Source organism: Candoia aspera, chromosome 5 (assembly GCF_035149785.1).
Source record: "Candoia aspera isolate rCanAsp1 chromosome 5, rCanAsp1.hap2, whole genome shotgun sequence".
NCBI lineage: Eukaryota > Metazoa > Chordata > Lepidosauria > Squamata > Boidae > Candoia > Candoia aspera.
Genome location: NC_086157.1, coordinates 54,437,148 through 54,456,940, shown reverse-complemented (window position 1 = coordinate 54,456,940; position 19,793 = coordinate 54,437,148). Strand labels below are relative to the sequence as shown.

The window sequence follows — 19,793 nt, the reverse complement described above, 5'->3', positions numbered from 1 at the left end:
TGCACCAGGATTCAGATCAGTTACAAAAAGTGCAGCCCACCCTCTTTTGGCGGTTTCTGCAACCACCCTAGAGTAGGTAAGCCAAAAATACGGTCTCATTTTTTATTTTTTACGTGGGAGGTTGGAGGAATTTTAAAAGGCATCCATTTCACCCCTGAAACCACCTCACAACATCCCATCTAAACTCCCTCCCTGTCCTCACCCAAACTGCATCTGCCGCATATAGCCTTGAGTTGATAGAAGTTCTGCATCTTTGACCTAGGCAACAAATGTTGTCTGACCTGGTATAAGGCTTATTCTTATTTATTCTAAGAAAAAAAATATTTCCCAAGAGAAAAAACATGGGATAAAAAACAAGTGAAACAATGAAAGGGAAAGCGATAGCAATTCACAGATACATTAAACTATCAGTAACCGAAAGCTTACCAGATGATAAAGATGTCCTTGAAGTTGCCACAGAAGGTGTTCTAGATCCTTTCCTACGATGCCTTTTTGACAAATCTGCAGGGATACTTTCACTGACAGGCATAACAATGCTGTTTTCTAATTCAGAAACCTGCTCACATAACACAACATATATTTCATGTATCACACATATAAGAAAAGTCTTTTAAAAATGCTCTAGTGACAGTCTACGAAGCAAACCCACAAAAAAGTTCAAGCCAATAGCTCAAACTTTTCCTGCTTTCATTGTTTGTTCAAAAATGATAATTACTCAGAACTTGTTTTAACCATGATTTGTTGAACTTGTAAGAAATAAGCCAGAATCACAAATAAATTAAGACTCTATCAAGCCAATCTCAATTTGCTTTCTCCACCATGTCTTTCGCCAATACTCAAAAGACTGGAACAAGCAAATAGATCAGGATTCTGGATTCGCCACTTTGAGGCAATTATTTCTCAAGAAAATCCCTTTCTATGCTGATCAACTTACCCTGCTGTAGTCAACAGTCATGCTGCGTGCACTCAGTGCTGGTGACCTTGGATAGAGTGGAGTGGAAGCATTGCTTTGGCTTACAGCATTTTTCATGTTGCCAGTTATGTCCTCAAGATCATTACTATATGAGGAAAAAGTGTTCCCCCTAGGGAAATTGCACTAAATTAGTCTTCTTTATATGGTTAATACAGCATAAACAAAAAATGGGAAAGTATTTATCACAAATGATGATCCATTAATGGTTTCAAATCTTACACAAGTACTTAAGTAGTGTGAGGATATTTTAACCTTGCATCACCTGGATATCAATCCTCATACCATTTAGCTGATTTGCTTATGTCTATCTGAAGTCAAACAGAACAAGCCCACTGAAATATGCAATCTAGCATCTTATATATGTTTCAAAGTTCAGTATTCAGGGTCTAGCAAAAAAATAAAATAAGTTTCTAAAATCATATAATTGCCACTTCTAGAAAATATTGGGAGATCTGGGTGATTTTCTGGGGGTGCCATAGCACACTAGTGACCAGGGATTGGGAAAGTTGCAAACTCCATTCTATTGTTCACTTTTTAAAAATAGCTACTCAGTGGGTTCTAATCAGTAATTTTGTCAGTGTCAGTTGAATACCTATCTTCTAGTTTAGCAAGGAGTTACTGCCTTCAAAAGTTACAAAATACAATTCAATTCAATTGTTTCCTGGAAGAAGACAATAAATTTACAAAAAGCTTAATTAAGGAAGATGTTCCATAGTGTTTATTGCTTTTTTCGTTCAGGAAGGTGTTCAACATTCTTTATTGGTTTCTTCTCCACCAACATTTTATATTCATTTTCACAATAATGTCTCAAGTGATGTAAATGGATCTAAGCTATGGCAATACCTTTATAATTTCCATTTCCCCCATATGAGCATCTAGCATTTGTTATAGCTGATTAACAAGCCTTCATGAGACATGCCCCATTATGTAGCAGTTTAGCATGTGAGCCACATGATATGGCATAATGGTATGGTATGACACTGCTTGTAGAATTGTCCATGGACAGTCACCACTCCAAAGACATCTGCAATCTTAGTCACAGTGTTATTCAGCTGCTCCAAATACCTCCATCTGTTTGTCTTTTCTCCAAGAGGAGCAATGTTCTGATCTGCCCAATTTAGTCAAGCAAATGATTCACAACTTGAACTGCCTTACTGTTCATGCCCAGTTTGGATTCTTGTGACATTTCAAGTACACAGAACTTTGTCCACTGTTCTTTTAATCAATAATTAATATAGACCTGTATTATGATGTGATTCTACAACTGGAATTCTTAAGATGATACTTGTGTCATTCTCACTGGACAGGAAACTAGTGTAATAGAAAGACAATGATATCTTTGCTTTATGTTCTTTTAACTGATATTTTTAGCTAAAATGTCATTTTATTATCTAAATCATCCTTCTCTTCATGGTACAAATAACGTTGGGATTATACTTTTGCTTGGCTGCCCTGTTCTTTCACATTCAGATTAACTATTATGAACAACGTAATAGTTAATGCTGTAATTCTTTGCAACAATGAAAAACTATTAGAGAAATAGCTAAGGCAGAGATACAATCTGTTAACTCATGTTTACCTTTCCCCCACCTATTTTCTTTCCCACCTTTTAAAAGTATGTTAGATGGGTAGATAAAAGGAAATGTCTTATTTAATCACCAATTCCCTCCCTTATTTCCCTGTCCTTCTGCTGCTAGGACTATACTATGTACTTTGATACATTATAGATTATAGCCAATGGCCACACTCCGCATGTGAAATGGAACTTTCGCAGTGCAGTTTTTTTTTTGTACTAACATCTTTTGTACTGACACCTTATGTAGCACTGAAATCTACTCTGTAGAGAGGAGGAAATCTCTAGAATGTCCTTGGCATGCATGCAAAGACACAGGGATTTCCTGTTAAATGACTGGAAATCTGCTTATGTAGTAATAGATGTAGCTCACCAGAAGGCTGGTTATATGAGCAGAAAACTCTTCTAATTCTCTGGTCTACAGCATGCATGCTCTGCCTCCTTGCATGCCAGGCATCTAAACCATTCTGCAAAGCTCCTGAGCAACAAGATTAAATTTGGAGATGGGATGAAGGTGGCAGCCTACAGAGTGAAGGAAAGAAGCCCCCATACATGCCTACAATAATAGTTCATGTGCCTTCCTGAAATCTGGCCATCCGAAGTTTAGGTCACTGGGGCCAGACTTCAAGGTAACTAGCAGCCATGTCTTTCCTTATATATATTTTTCTTTTTTTTTACACTAGAGAACATGAATGCAACAGTGCATGCAGGTAGCAGGTTATTAATCTGGTACTTCCTATGGCCATGACAGAATCTGCATACTAATTGTTAATGCAGCTGACTTACTCCTGAAACTAGGCAAGGTGGAGTTTGTGTACTTCTCATTATGCAACTGAGAAAGAAAAATGTGGGTGTGAAGGAAATGAGTATCAGAGAATTTAAAGAGTGTTTTCTACAAAAAGGCTTCATTAAGGATTACAACGGTTGATCACCTCACCGGTTTCAGTATCTCAAATAAGCAGTACAGTGCTAAAGAAATTACAAAACATGATGGAACATTTAGAGGCCTGACTGAATTTGAAAAATGTATAGCACAAAATTCGAAACATCGGGCCTTGTAGATACATTGCTGCTGAAATACAATTCAAAAAGTCAAAGATTGTATCTTAAATGGATGCAGAATTTAAACAGAACAATTGACTTTCAACAATGGGAATATCAATGGAAGAAAAATATTTAATATATGGTGAATATTACACTTAGAGAAAACTGGTACAAGATTTTACCAAGATGATGTATTATTCCAGGACTGATTGCTAAAATAGATATTTTATTCTATAAAATCATGGAAACTGCAATAATATTTTTTTTCATATTTGGTGGCAATTCTGCAAAGCAGAATTCTGAACAATGAAACAATAATTCTGCTATGAAACAAATTCATAAGAGGTTGAATTCTCTTAAATATTACCAAATCTTATATTCCCACAAAATATACTGTTAATATACAGTTACAGCTGCTTCTCTCTCTGTTTCTCATTGGAAATTATGTATAATCCCTTCTACAGAAGAATGGCAAATTAAGTTGTGGAAATCAAATATAACCTTGTATTTGAAAAATAAATCAATTCAACATGGAAACCATTCTTGGATTATAATTCTACACCTTGTAATTTATCTGAAATTTGGGTTTCTTGTAACATAAGGTTCAACATTTAGCTTTCTCTATGACTTGCTAAATAAGGATAGAATTTTTAGACTAGAGAGAAATTATTATGGTCTCTCATCCTGATTTATACTATACTTGTTGTCATCATTAATTATTGCATATTATATTGATTTTAACTATGAACTGAAGTCTTAAATTGACATGAGTTACTTTGATATGTAGAACCAAACTAACATTACTTTGACATTTTTATTTACTTTTATGATACTTTTGCCTACTTACTCTTGGATTTTCCTACTTTTCTTTCCTCTTGATTACATATGTTTTTAATTTTTTTAACAAAAGTTTATAGTATTTGCATCAGTTTTAAACAGCAAATGAAACATTAATATTACTCTTTTATCTTACCGATTGGCATTGTGGTCACTCTGGACATCAGTGTCGGAGCTAATGCTTTTTCTATCTTCTGCCTTCCCATTTATAACTTCTTTAGTTACTGCCTTAAGAACCTTTCTGTTGAATACAGATGTAAACATAAACAATACAGTGGTAAAGCAAAATACAGTACTACTATTTACATATTTCTTTGCATGTTATTAAGACATTCATGAATACTGATCTATATACTTTTGCTGCCTTCCCCAATCTGATGTCCTCCAAAAGGATTAGATTACAATTCCCAGTAAATTTCTGGTCAGCACTAAGTTGGAGATTCACAATATATTTTGGATAAACATCTTCTCAGATAGTATACTTACATGCTTTAATCAAACTCTTAATACTGTATGAAAGATCATAAGTGCACAAAAGATCCCAAAGTCCTTTTTTTACAGCCTATTTAAGTATCTATAACTCTGCTCTCATGGTTAATTTTCCTGCTGCCTATGATTTCAAGATTTAACTGCAGCAATCTCAGTATGAGTAAGACCACTATTACCAACATGAAAGAATAAGATTAATAATTTTTCCAAAGACTCAACTTCGGAAAACTTGTACTGCATATCAGCCAATTGGAAGAAACAGTTTGACTGTAAGCTGAACAACTGATAAGGAAACTGCAGATGAGAAAAAGCTAGTATTTATGTTGCTGAAACCCCTTTTTAAGTAAAATTTGATTTTATTTATTCAATCAAGTTCTTGTAAATATTAGAAAGTAAAGTGAAGATGATTATAAATCTTCTATGGAAAAATGTTTTAATGAACTATACTTAACTATAAGTATTTATATTTATTTTATTCAAAATAAAAATACCTCACTTTTTGTTTTGGAAATATAGGAATATTTTACCATTACATTTTATGAAAGGATACTTTACCCTATTTTCCTAGGCCCAGTGAGAACTAATTTTGTCCCACTTGTAAATGAAGCTAACATATCTTGCTTTGATGTATCCTCTAAGCTTTTTGGAGAAGGATCTTTGGATCTGCCTTCTATGAGTTCAGAGGAAGAATCTTAAAATGAAAGAAATACATTATCTCAACAAATTTCCTGCATGCTGAAGAAAAATTTTAAACCAATTACTCCACAAATGACACTGTATTCACTGGATCAAGCTCGGACCACTGCAAGCTATAAGCAAAAGCATTCACAATTGATACGTTTTTGTTAACCCACCTTTCACTACTGCACTGGTTGAGATAGGCATATAACATGTTTCTGTTTTTCATATAATACTTTGAACAACTAACATAAATGAAAAACATGGTGAGGGTGAGAAATAAATGCAAGAAAAGAGCGCTTCACAGTTTGGGTATTGCCCCAAATCCATAAAATCCTTTCACATATCCCTACCAATAGAAGCTCAGATAGAGGCAGACCCATGAAACCAGACGGTAGGCAGGAATATGCATTAGGATATGCTTTTCATGATATTAATCCCAAGCCATTTAAGATTTAAACATTATTAACAAGTATTTTGTGCTGGATTCAAAACTTATCAGAAGTCAAAGAAGTTAACGCTTGCTTCATATAACATAAAGAAGAATATAATCACTGATAAATATCTATTTCTTTGTAGCAATAGCTCTGTGTAATTGTTCTAATGCAGACTTACTCACCCTGATACCTTCCAGATATATTAGGGCTACACCTCCCAGAATCCCCTGCCAACAAGACAGTTGGGAATTGTAGTCCCAACACACCTTGAAGACATCAGATTGCATAAGGGTACTGCAATGTGTTTAAGAAACTAATTGAACGGATAACCTTATAAAGTATACTGTCTTCAGTGCAATCTTCTCTGGGTAAATGACACCAAAGTGTCTTCCCATGTAAGAGGACAGAAAGTTACCTTACTCTGTATTAGGCCTGACTGATACAATTCGCTTTGACTGGCAACAGTTTTCCAAGATGTCATGAAAATGTCTCCCCAGGTCCACATTTACAGTGTTATAGAGTACTTGGCTTGAAGCTTCTTATCTTTACTAACAAGCTGTGTCCTACATTCAGGTACCTGTATTATATATAATACATTAGCTAGTGCACATACTGTATGTGTAGTGCACATATTGTATGTGTATGTGTACGCGCATGCAAATGTATTAATTAATTAATTAATTAAATAAATAAATAAATAAATAAATAAAATAGTAGATAATGCTGGCTCTGTTGTTTGGAAGCCTTTCTGAACAGTAACCATGCCATTCCTATAATACAGGAGGAAAGTATATATTATGAGACAGAACAAAATCAAAAGTCAGTTGGAATGCTTTAATTGTATCAAAGTCTGCATTATACATTTTATTATTTCTTGAATTATGCTTGGTCTGCAATATCTACATCTTAAGTGACTTTTCATAATGGTTTTATGATTATTCTTGATTTATAGTTTTATATTCTTGTTCTTCTTTTATTCGATTCTGTATTTAACTAATTGAGCAATCTATTTGGAAGAAGGTAAGGCATCAATAATAATAGTAATATTAACAGCAACAATATAACTTATTTATTTATTTAATATTTATCAAATTTTGCCACCGCCCATCTCCCCCCAAAGGGGGGACTCTGGGCGGTTTACAACCAGGAAATAATTCAACATAACCTGAATTAACTATCAAGTAAATAAAATGAAATGGTAATTTTTAAATGGAAAAGCCTTATCAATACACACATAATATGTATACACTGCAAGATAGCTCTGTTTTCTCTATTAAGTTAAACCTAAGCCTACAAGCAAAACTAAAAAAAGAAAAGTATATTAATAAAATAAAATTGAAGAGGTGTACATTAAGTGTTTGGCAGTGTTATTTCTAGGCATAGTGATATATTTTAGGATTATCTGGCACAAGAGACCTCTGCACAATGACAGCTCTCCTGAAATGTTCTACAGTACACCCATGCTACACTGAAAGAGCTATACTGAATTGCAGCTATAACATTTATTAGCCATAATGTTTTTATTAATCAGAACACAGGATGAGCTGGGGGCCATCTTCTCTGCTTTGAAAAGGGATGCACATACAGATGTGACAGTTTTAATTGGTTCCACTGTCAAGCTGCTCTTTCGGCAAGGAAGTTTTTTCCAAGATTAATTTAAATTTCACATTTAAATTGAGGGGGCTGTACATGGTCTTTAGCCTATGTGCTGGGGGCAATATTCTCTGCTATGCCAAGGGATACCAGAAGGTAAGAAGAGAAACCAAAAATTGTAACTCCTAAATGGTGATCTCTGATTTATACAATATGGTTTTAAATTGCTTGTTCATAAATGTAATGGAATTTTCAAATGACTGGTATGGCAGCTAAGCTAAGCAATGGTCTGAATGCACTGGATAAGAGACTAGCATTCATTATAAGAGTACATTGTACTGATAATATGCTCAGAACACTCTAGCTCAACTGTGTTGCAATAAGGCAAACAATAATTAAGAGAGCAGCAATACTTTAAATCAGTTTGGGGCACCCTTGGTCCTCCAAAGTTGCTCAACTACAACTCCCTATATACAACTTCCCGCTGGCCATGCAAGCTGGAACTGCTGGGAGACGTATTTCAACATTTCCCCCATACATCTCCTTTGGAATAACATACTTTCCTTTTCTGATTTTTACCTGGGGCTTTGCGAAGAATAGACTGCCGAACAATATCAGTTCCAAGGAGCTTGGACTGCTTGAAGCGTTTTGCTCTCTCTTCAAAGAACCATTCACCAGTTACTACCCTCAGCTGCCTGCATTTTTTAAAAATGAAAACAGTGAAAAGTCATTCAACCAGGCGTTAGTTCTCTGGTTACTTCATTCATCCAAGACATTTGTTGAGTATTGCTTCAGCAGTTACAAGAGGGAAAAAACCACCCCACACCTATTATGTAAATATAAGAGAATGAACTGGAAACAATGCCCCACAATGTTTACCATTATTTACAATAAGCTACAACATTTCATCAAGTTCAGTTTAAGAGTTAATTAATACATTATATGCAAATATATGTAATTAAAACTTAGAAGAAATAAAGGAAAGAATGAAAGCTTAACGCTTCAGTTCCTTTGTTCTAAATAGTATTTCAGCCAATGACTCCTCTTGGCTAGGCTTCCAAAATATTATGTACCTTAACATTTGTGCAGAGAGTTAAAACTTAAATATAAGAAGAGTTCAGCTCTATATCTGTAACCCAACCTGATCCTCATGCCAAGCAAAGGTTCACTGGTATGTTTCAGATACAAGGGTAATCGCCAGTATCAACAGCCTTGGCAGAATCCCTCAGATGTACATCGGCTCCTCATTTCTTGCCTGAATTACGCAAGCCCATGTCCACAGCACCAGTTCTAGGTATTAGGGATTCTTGGAAAGTTATGGTTTCCTCTGAATTGGCCCGCTTCTGCCTTGCTTCTATGACTACAGTCCTTCGCTTAGTTTTTCTACCCTGAGGAAGTGTATAGGACAAGTCAGGAACGTTCCTTCATCTTCTTGCTTGAGTCACAGCTTGCATTTTAAGAAAACAGGGAAGCAAGATAAATAGCAAGGAGCAGCAGCAACAGGGCCAAGAGGCTGTGCCCAGTGATGCCAAGGTTTGGGGTGAGCCCCAACAGGCAGCAATTCCTTTCTATGGATTTTACTTATCAAAACAAATATCTTAGTGTCAAAGAGATCTATTAGAGGGCTGAAAGAAATCAAAGGTTCATAAACCCAAGGTGTCAAGCAATAAAGCCTTGCGGTCATGAATATAAACAAACTGAGGTTTCAAATGGGTTATTTAAGCTAATTTGATCTAAAGATGAAATCACATTTGTGATTGCAAGGGGTCCTGCCAATCTGAACAAAATAGCCAAGCAAACCCATTAAAATTAAACTGTTGCACTCAGGGTTTGTGTACAGCTTGTTGTACACTGTTATTTAAAGGATTCTTATGAAGCTGCAAATTAATCTCTGAGTAGATGTGGGCAATTTTTTTCCTGCTGATTGCTACAAGTCAGCTAATGAGTGGGAGGCATGTTTTTCCTTTTAAAACCAACCTACCTTCCTTCCTTCCCTCCCTCCCTCCCTCCCATGCAACAGGCTGTAGGAGAAGGGACAGGTAATTCTTTCCAGAGATCTGATCACTTGCAGTGGGCTTTTGGAATTAGGCCAAGAATCACATGTGGCCTGAGGAAATAAAAAGCAGTGGATTGTTGCCAGAGCCATCATCTTCACTTTATGAATCTCCTGTGGATGAATGCCCCGGAATCATAAACTGGCCACTCCTGGTTTAAGAAGGATCCCTTCAACAAAACACTATGGCAGAGAGATTAATATTTGTGTCTGTGGCTACTATGAAGCATGTAATATATAGTTGCCTTCTGAATCATGATTAATCCCTCCAAGCTGCTGCCTACTCAAATGTACCTCATGCATTTTTATTGAACAAGGCAACTCTCTGGTATAATTAAGTTTATCTACTAAAAAGGGAGAGATATGTGAAAAGCCATAATTTCAATTTGAAGACAAAATAAGTTACTGAAACTGCCCTCCACAAAACATTGAACCAGCTGCTTTGGAAAACATCCCTGAGTCTCTGCATTGCATGAAGAGACATTTTTGTTGGAACCACCATGTACCTGTATGCATGTACACCTACAAATGGGACAATCTTTGGTGGCTGAACTTCAACAGAAAATAAGAATGCAAATGTTTATCGGTATTCCATTTTATGAATGTCAAAACTCAACCTCTTTGGCACAAAGCAAGCCTCAACTGTCTTTACTCCCCTTCCCATCCCTAATCTATTACTGATATTCAAATTTTCTGACAAATGTAAGAGATCAAGAAAATAAATCTGCTATTAGAAAACAAGACTTACGCAATTTTATCACACACTGTGCACTTCCAACTGCCATCAATTCCTATAATGCGACATTTGTTACAAACTCTCAGGCCACATATTTGGCAGTGGTCTCCTCTGCCAAAAATTAAGCCCAAATTTTTCTGACAGCGAACACAGACCCTGCTGTTATCCTGTTGGCGATGCCGTCCACCTTTACGCTTCACTTCTAATAACTCATTCTTTAGTTTTCTAGAAAAGAAAAAAAAATCCAGAAGGTTTACAAAAACAGCTTGAAATATTTGAATTTGCTGTTTCATTAATAGTCAAGAGGTTTATGCAAGACACTATTTGAGAACAGCATCAAAAACTGATGTGTATCTATTAATAAGGCATCCCAATATTTTCATAATTATAACATTATGAAATATTAAACAAGCCAGATAAGTTATATGAAATGCCTGATTGCATTTTGTATACTAATCACTTTCTCCCACCTTAAAACTGCAGTGTGAAAAGGGTTGGGGATAATACAGTGAGGATCATCTTGGTTTAAAATATTTCTAACCCTTTGCTCCCAGAGAGAATAAAATCTTAATTGGGTGATTTCCTATAGAACTGCCTTGCAAAAGAAAGGAAAGATTAATTCCCTCCCTCCAATATAGTATCCATCCAGCTTGCAGGTCTTTTGGGAAGTGAAATGCTGCTATACCATCATAAGGTGTTGGATTGGTAGTGAGGAGACCCAGGTTCTAGTCCACTGTCAATCATGGAAGTTTCCTGGATGACTTTGGGCCACCCTCTCAGCCCAACCTATCTGTTGTGCAGGAAAAAATGGAATACTATATATGCTGCTTGAGCTCCTAAATTAAAGGTAGTGCTGTGTGCTTTCAGTTCAGTGTTGACTCCTGGTGACTTCCTAGACTACTGCCTGCAATTTTCTTGGCAGTGTTTTCTGAAGTGGTTTGCCATTACCTTCTTCCTACGGCTGAGAGTGAGTGACTGGCCCAAGGTCACCCAGCTGGCTTTGTGCCAAAGGCAGGACTAGAACTCATGCTCTCTTGGTCTCTAGCCTGGTGCCTTCACCACTACACCAAACTGGTTCTTGCAAGTAACATAGGCTGTCCAAAGGAAGGGGCAGGTCATGATCGATGACAATTTCAGTCAAGGCTGTTTGTTCTATCATGGGTAGCATAAAAGATATTATGCATTATAAAACAGACTCTGTTCAAAAGTAGTGATAGGCAGAGGGATGAAGCAGATGGATTACTCTGGGATGTGAAATCATACTAACATGGCTGGGACGTGTATCATAATTTGATTGTTTTACAGCAAGAGACAAAGCTTTGTTCAATTTAGGTTAATAATCCAAACGTGATACATTAAAGTTTCACTGCATTAGGTGGAGCTCACTCCTGAATCCCAGTCAAACAGCCTGCTATTCTGCCTCCACAGGGCAATTACGCAGATCCTGCAGAGATGCAGTTGTTTGAGTATACAGCAATTTCTGGCTCACAAAGCACTTGTACAGTGTGACATGTATTTCCTCCACAGATTGAATATTTCAGAAGATCAAACCTATTATCAGCTATACAAATACTTGCTTCAAAAAAGGTGAGTAAACCTTCAGAAGAATGATGATAAAATGCCTGTTCTGCTATCCTCTGCACCATCGCTTCCAAGTCAATACTGCTTTACAATTATTTTCATTCTAGCATATCTAGCTCTGACATAGTTAGCTTGGCACTAGCTGCAATGGTAACCTCTTTGTCCTCTAGCATTTGTACTGGCACTGACTACGCACCCTGAGTCACACATACATCAATATTTTAAGGGCCAATTCAGTTGATAAACAGAACATTAATATTGCATCAGTGCAGGAACAAGAAATTGTTTTAATATTATTTTCACCAGCTAGTAGCCAGCAGCTTCCACAACAAACCACAATGGTACCAAAATGATGATACATGTGATGACTTCATCATGCAAATACCACCATTACATTGTTGTATTCCAACTTTTGACATAAGTTGTAGCATTTGCATGATATTAATATATTTAAATATATATATATTAAATATATTAATATAATATTATTAATACATTAATATATTAAATTATTTGCATGATATTAATGATATTAATATGCAAATATTGTTATTTGTCCCCACTCCCAACTTCATGCAGATACCCATGCTAAGGGGCAGAGCAGTGACATTGTGCAAGTGAGTGTGGATAATCTGGGGGAAGTGCAGGTGAATAGAATATGACTTCAAGCAGTAGCCCATGGTCAATACATTTTTGCCGTGTCCCAATACAACACAGTTCAGAAGCAAATGGAAAACTGGAAACCTCAAATAAAATAAATGTGCTCCCTTGTCTCTCATGCCCCTTTTGACTTCCATAAGCTGCAAGTGTATGTAAACTGAATGCAGTGGGAAATTACAGGTTGACAAAACAAAGATCTCAGGAGAGACTTAGGTTTACCAGTGTAAAGTCTGGATTAACCCATTAACATCCCAAAGAAATAGTGGCCACAATTTTAAGGCAGTCAACATCCTGACTGAATCTGGAACACGTTCTGGTACTCCCAAGGAGAGAGATACTGTACATTGGTTAGGCCATTAATCTACATAGTAGATCAGTATTATCTACAGTGACTACCAGCAGCTCTCTTGTTTGCAAGAGTCTTGTCTTGCAAACAAGACTCTTCCACCGGCCAATATGAAGATGTCAGAGACTGCAGCTGGACTTTTAATATGCAAAACACATATGCTACCACTCAGCCAGGATTATGCCCTGCATCAAATTATGTGATTAGTTGGTGTTACGAGTCTGGAGCTGCTGCTCAAAAATTCTGCTAAAATATGCTTCCCCTTATATTCTTCATTATGCAGCATAATCTATTACATGACAGCTCTTCCAGCTCTTCAATTCTGTGATTCTGCAAAAATATTACTTTCTCTATCAAACTGGAATACAACCAGTCAAAGTCTAGTACTAGTAATTTCCAGAAATAGACTAAAATGGTTTGAAAGTATCCAAATACAACTATTCTTTTTAAGTTAAGTAGGTATGACCTTGGCCAGAATATGCATAAAAAGGACTCTCCATTAATCCCAGGAACTGAAGAAAGGAAGAACAGGAACATAACCAAACAAGTGAGATGAACCTTACTGCTGCCTTAGCTCATTATAAATTCTGGCAGCTGTGTTTGCATCTCCCTGTGGCATCTTCAAAACTGAATCATTCGATGACTGTGACAATGTGCTCTGATTGTGACAATGTGCTCTGATTTCAGAACTCTGAATTCTGAAAAATAGAATTTTCGACATCAGCAGAATAAACTCAATAGCAACACAGTTATGTACATGGAGAATAAGAACTGTTTGTGCCAAAAAGTTTAACTGACTGAACTTTAAAAGGTAAAAATCTAACTACATAGGTAAATCTTCAAGATGCTAGTTAATATAGATTACGCACCTTGCCTTTCTTTTGAAATCAGTGAATCTAATGCTTAAGGGAGAGACAATTATATTTTTATCGATTTGAGCCACTATGTAAACTTCAGTACAAAACTGCTCTATGAAAGACAACTTTAATTTAAATTAAAGGGAGGGAGCCCAAGAATGAATGAGGTATGCATGTGGGGATCCTCTCTCCTTGAGAGTCAGAGAGGAGGAGAAGCGAGTGAGGTGCCCCGCCAGCTAGTGAGAGAGGCTGGTAAAGGGGGTAAGGTAGATGTGGTCACCTGATCCCTTTTGGGGAAGGCGGATCTAGTCATTCATCTACAGGGCCACGCAGAGGGGTTTTCTGGGCATCTGGAGGATAAAATCACTTCGATCCGTTCCAAGTCAGATGCCAAGCGTGTGGCAGGGTCTGTGGATTGGGCCCGAGGAAGTGGACAGGGTTCTCCAGACGGTAAACACCACCACTGGTCAATTAGATCCTTGTCCCTCCTGGCTGGTGAAGGCAGCTCGGGAGATGACGTGCAGGTGGTTCCAGGTGATGGTAAGTTCATCCTTGAGGGAGGGAGTGTTTCCAGCTGCCTTTAAGGAGGCACTGGTGCACTCCCTCCTCAAGAAACCGTCAATGGATCCCACTGTGCTGGACAATTTTTATCCAGTCTCCCACCTCCCCTTTTTAGGGAAGGTGGTTGAGAAAGTGGTGGTGCTGCAGCTCCAGAGGATCCTGGATGAAACGGATTATCTGGACCCTTTTCAGTCGGGTTTCAGGCCCGGATATGGGATGGAAACAGCTTTGGTCGCACTTCTGGATGATCTCTGGTGGGAGCAGGATGGGGGCAGGGCATCCATCCTGGCTCTTCTTGACCTCTCAGCGGCTTTCGATACCATCAACAATGGTATCCTTTTGGGTCAGCTCAGGGAGTTGGGGGTGGGTGGCACAGTCTTGGGCTGGGTTCACCTCCTTCCTCCAGGGCTGGTTTCAATCGGGGTGGTGATAGGGAGTGAGAGATCCAGCCTGCAGCCCCTCCTTTGCGGGGTGCTACAGGGGTCTGTACTCTCTCTGCTCCTTTTTAACATCTACATGAAACAGCTGGGTGAGATCATCCATCACCACGGGATGAGGTATCATCAATATGCTGATGATACTCAATTATATATCTCCATCCCGGGTGACTTAACTGATGCTGTGACCACCCTCTCTCGGTGCCTGGAGGCTGTAGGGGTCTGGATGGGGAAAACAGGCTTCAGCTGAACCCTGGTAAGACAGAGTGGCTGTGGGTTGGGGACTCCTTAGCATCCAGAAATTTACCATCTTTGGTTCTGAATGGGGTTGCACTGCCCCATACAGATCCGGTGAGGAATCTGGGGGTTTTCTTGGACTCATGGCTCCTGCTCTAAGAGCAGGTGGCAGCCATGGCCAGAGGAGCCTTTGCACAACTTTGCATTGTGCACCAGCTATGTCCCTTCCTGGATTGGGAGGCCCTCCGAGCAGTCACTCATGCCCTGGTCATCTCCCGCATAGACTATTGCAAAGCACTCCACATGGGGCTACCCTTTAAAAGTATCTGGAAGCTACAGCTGGTTCAGAATGCAGCCGTGCAAGCAGTTTTAGAAGCCCTAAAGAGGGCACATATAACACCTTTGCTGAGTGAGTTGCACTGGGTGCCAGTTTATTTCCAGGTCCAATTCAAGGTGTTGGTTATGACCTTTAAAGCCCTACATGGCATGGGTCCAGGTTACCCAAGGGACTGCCTCACCCCCATTACATTGACCCGTCCTATTCGGTTATGCAGAGTCGGTATGTTATGGACTCTGTCCATGAGAGATTGTCAATTGGCAGGGTCTAGGAGGAGGGACTTCTCTGATGTGGCCACCCTTTGGAATAATTCACCCCCAGAGGTGAGGTAGGCCCCCACTCTCTCGGCCTTCAGAAAGGGAGTTAAGACTTGGCTACGCCACCTCGCTTGGGGCGGGGGGAGGATAGTCGATCATGCGGGTGGTTGGTTCCTTGATCTCGCCCTGGAAATTTTTATTAAGACTGTCTTGGATTTTATATTTTATATTCATGTATATTTATATTTTATAATGAACCTTTTATTCTTTTACTCACTTGTAAACCGCTCAGAGTCGTCACAACATGAGATGGGCGGTGAAGAAATATGGTAAATAAATCAATAAATAAATATTATATACAAGGTACAGATGATGCAATAATGCATTTTACAGCTGTATATTGATGCTGTAATCATTCCCAGATTTATTAATGGAAATGATTACAGTATCAATATGCCAAGAAAGTCATTAGCCTATATACTATATCATTCAATATGTGCACATTACCATAGGCTAGGAATATACCTGAGGGACCATCTCATCCCCATTACATCGACCCGTCCCACCCGGTCATGCAGAGAGGGCATGTTACAGACCCCGTCTATGAGAGATTGTTGATTGGCGGGGCCCAGGAAGTGAGCCTTCTCTGCTGTGGCCCCCGCCCTTTGGAACACTCTTCCCCCAGAGGTGAGGCAAGTCCCCACTCTCCTGGCCTTCTGGAAAAAGTTAAAGACCTGGCTGTGCCATCTTGCTTGGGGTGGGAAGAGGGGCAGTCAATCCTGAGGGTGGCTAGCGCCTTAATGTGGTCCCCATGTATTTATAAATCTGAATCAGAACTTTTAACTGCCATCCTGGATGCTATTTGTATTTTATATTTATATTTATACCTTTTTATTGTATTTTAATCTTTTTAGCTTTATTGTAAACCGCCCAGAGTCCCTCTTTTGGGGGAGATGGGTGGTGACGAAATCTGATAAACAAATAAATATATAAATATAAATATAAAAATATAACCAATCATCTTCATATATATGGCACACCCCAATAATCCTGCATTCTCCTCTGTTAATGAAGAATCACTGCCTGCATTCTGCTCTGCTTGTTGACTCTTATGGAATCCTTATGGAGAGCAAAGTGCGTCTAAATGCAGAGACATCCATGAGCTTATGGGTAATAAAGTCTGCCCGAGAGCAATCAGTCAGCTGCTTAGCTGCACATTGATTTTTAGGACTGGAGTGGTATGCTTTGGGCTGAACATTTCTCCCTCTGTGGAGGCTAATTTGTGGCTTATTTCCTCTTCTATTCTCTGCAAAAGATTTATTTGATTTTTGGCCAACTTTCTACCCTTATCTATCTTACTTACAACCAGGATAGATGAAAAATACAAGCATTCTACAAAACTTCAAAAGTAATTAATCATTTGAATAGGAACCATTTTCTTAAATTGCCAACATTGGTTTTACTCATGCCTTATTAATGTTTATTGCATGCTGACAGTTTCATTTGTATTGGGTTTTAAACTGAAGCACACTATTTGTGTTAAGGGAGGGGAAATCCAAAATTCTTTCCATACTATATGCAAAAATGTAAGAATGAAAAAGTACAGAAAATTAGTTAATAGCCTAAACTGCTTTAAAATGTAGCATAGAAATTAACTAACATGCCGTCTATAAAATATTTAAGAGCAAAGCAATAATAATAGCCCATCCCACAAATTAATAGTCAATATGAAATGCATTCTCTGAGCTAGATAGCGAGAACTAGAATATGCAATATTAGTTAGAAATAACAATAAAATCAGAATCTGTATAAGAATTTTAAAAAATACAACGTAACATGTAAACATAGGCATCATAACATGTATCAGTAAAACGAGATGATATAACCATAGTTCATTCAGTAATTTCAACAAACCAGGAAAGGTTTGAGCTACAGTACTATATAATTCATATTCTTTTAAAAAAATTATATAAATATACCTGCACTAAAATTATGTTAGTGCTAGACACAGTACAGTATTTTGGGCAAGTTATATCTAGATTTCTATGAAACTATGCGGGACTATATTATGCATGTGTAATAATGTTTCATATCAACAATTTCTAATTAGGCTCGAGTTATCACAAAGAATAATCTTTGAAAAGGATTATTTTTTAAATAGACTGAATCAGACTGAGGCCAAAGCTGTTCACATGAAAAAGGAGCAAAACACAAATTTTACTGTATGACTACCGCTACTACTACTGATAACAGCCACACATTTCCAAACTAAGCTCCAATATTGGAAAGTTTAAATACTACAGATGTTTTTAAAGATTACCTGATTCGTTTATCTTCCATTTTTTTCAAGTATTCATCTCTTTTTAATACTCCCAATATTGTTTCTCTTTCATGCTCTAATAGAAACGATAGATTGATTATTTCTGCAGTGTTAGACATGTTTCTTCAATTGTTTTATTCTTTAATAGATGTGTTTTCTGGCAGGGTAGTATAATGCAAAGTGTAAGAGGACACCATAGGAAACATCCAAGCGTTACAGTTTTCTGACAGGAGCTAATTCATACATTCCATGTCAATATCAAGAGATCCTGGTCATTTTAGCAACTTGAATGTCCACTGGAACTTTTACTTGAATTCCTGAACATGCTGTGATCTTCTTTCATAGGTTATCCTCAAGTTAATAATTGCCTTGAATCATTTTACCTGAAATGAAAACAACAATTAAGAATTAAGATTAAATATACATTTACTTAAGCTGTTTTTTTAAATGAATGTTTTAGCAAGTTCAAGACAATAATGAATGTCCACCTGTTTGCACAATCAGAATATTTAATTAATAAAAATAATAACTGAAATAGAATTACAATTTAAAATAATAACAATGACACTTAAAACTCCACAGATGCCACTCATAACTCACACTCCCCCTTCCTCAAAAGCCATTTCCCTCTAAAAGACTAAAATTCTGTTTCACTGCAATGTTTTTTTCTTGCTGGAAGAGTTGCACAGAAAGAACTATCCTGACCTTCCCTGGGAGCAGCCATCAAGAAAATTTCCCTCACTTTTCAAGTTCCTCTTTTCCATACCAGATGCCCTGACGATGCTGGGATAAAAAGAAGGGCCTTTCCCAAAGGGATTAAAACCTAGTCAGGGGAAAATGCAGATGTTTAGGTAGTTGATTCCGTATCATGTAGGCTTTTATAGGTTATAATCAACACTCTGAATTTTACCAGGAAACAGAAGCCAGGGAAGTTACTATATTTCAGCAAACAAGCTGCATGTCCCCTACAGCAGACCCTGTCTGACTGCAGCATTCTGGACCTGCTGAAGGGAACTCTTTTATATGACTCTGGCTAGATTTGTCATTTCCAGGAACAGACACAGTTGGGACACTTGTCTGAATTGTACAAACCCATAGCTAATAACCTAGCTAATACTGACCCTTGGAATCCAACCAGGAATCCCTAGACTCCTGGATTTAGGTTGACCCCAGCAGTCCAACTGAGGTGTGACTCTCAATATTCTTCACAAAGATAACTCTGTCTAATATATTGAATCATATTTCCTGATCTTCCATCTGACTAAATAGGATTATAGTATTTCTGTCTTATCTAGATCAAATTTCAGTTTATGTGCCAGTTTTCAACACTGAATATTGATTTAGAACATAATCAGTTCTCTTGATTTTGACTGAAAGGAGAAATAAGAGTGTCATTAGCATGGTACCTATTGCGTACTGACGTTTTTACATATACAGGGTGGACTTTGTATGTGTCTATGTAATTCAAGTATTATCTGGGAAGATGAAACCACAGATGCTGCATACCCACAACAATACTGAAACCATAGGTTATAGACAGTCTCTTCCAGTTCCATGTACATGCTAAATACTGTAGTAAGAAGAGAAGATGGAAGCCTAAGGGACATCACAAGCCAACAGATTTTGGATGAATGGGAATCTCCTAGCACTACCTTTTGAAATTATTCCTCAAACATAACGAAAGCCATTAAGAAATCAAACAGAACCAAGAGAACTACACTTGCTTTGTCTAGTTCTTAGCAAAGACTAGTCTTTGTCCCATAACAAGTCTTGAATTCAGCTTGAAA

At 37.7% G+C, this 19,793-nt stretch overlaps 1 protein-coding gene across 1 annotated transcript in view; it reads right to left on the bottom strand.

The window, feature by feature from the left end:
• The window catches only part of SYTL5 (synaptotagmin like 5), a 33,879-nt gene extending 15,504 nt beyond the window's left edge, over window positions 1-18,375 (bottom strand). The window contains exons 1-7 of the mRNA XM_063305221.1: window positions 18,007-18,375; window positions 10,426-10,638; window positions 8,204-8,319; window positions 5,472-5,607; window positions 4,564-4,668; window positions 935-1,082; window positions 427-556 (exon numbers count right to left, since the gene is read on the bottom strand). Coding sequence (XP_063161291.1) covers window positions 427-556; window positions 935-1,082; window positions 4,564-4,668; window positions 5,472-5,607; window positions 8,204-8,319; window positions 10,426-10,638; window positions 18,007-18,125 — 967 coding nt within the window. The 5' untranslated portion in view covers window positions 18,126-18,375. The remainder of the gene's footprint in view (window positions 1-426; window positions 557-934; window positions 1,083-4,563; window positions 4,669-5,471; window positions 5,608-8,203; window positions 8,320-10,425; window positions 10,639-18,006) is intronic.
• Window positions 18,376-19,793: the final 1,418 nt, after the last annotated feature.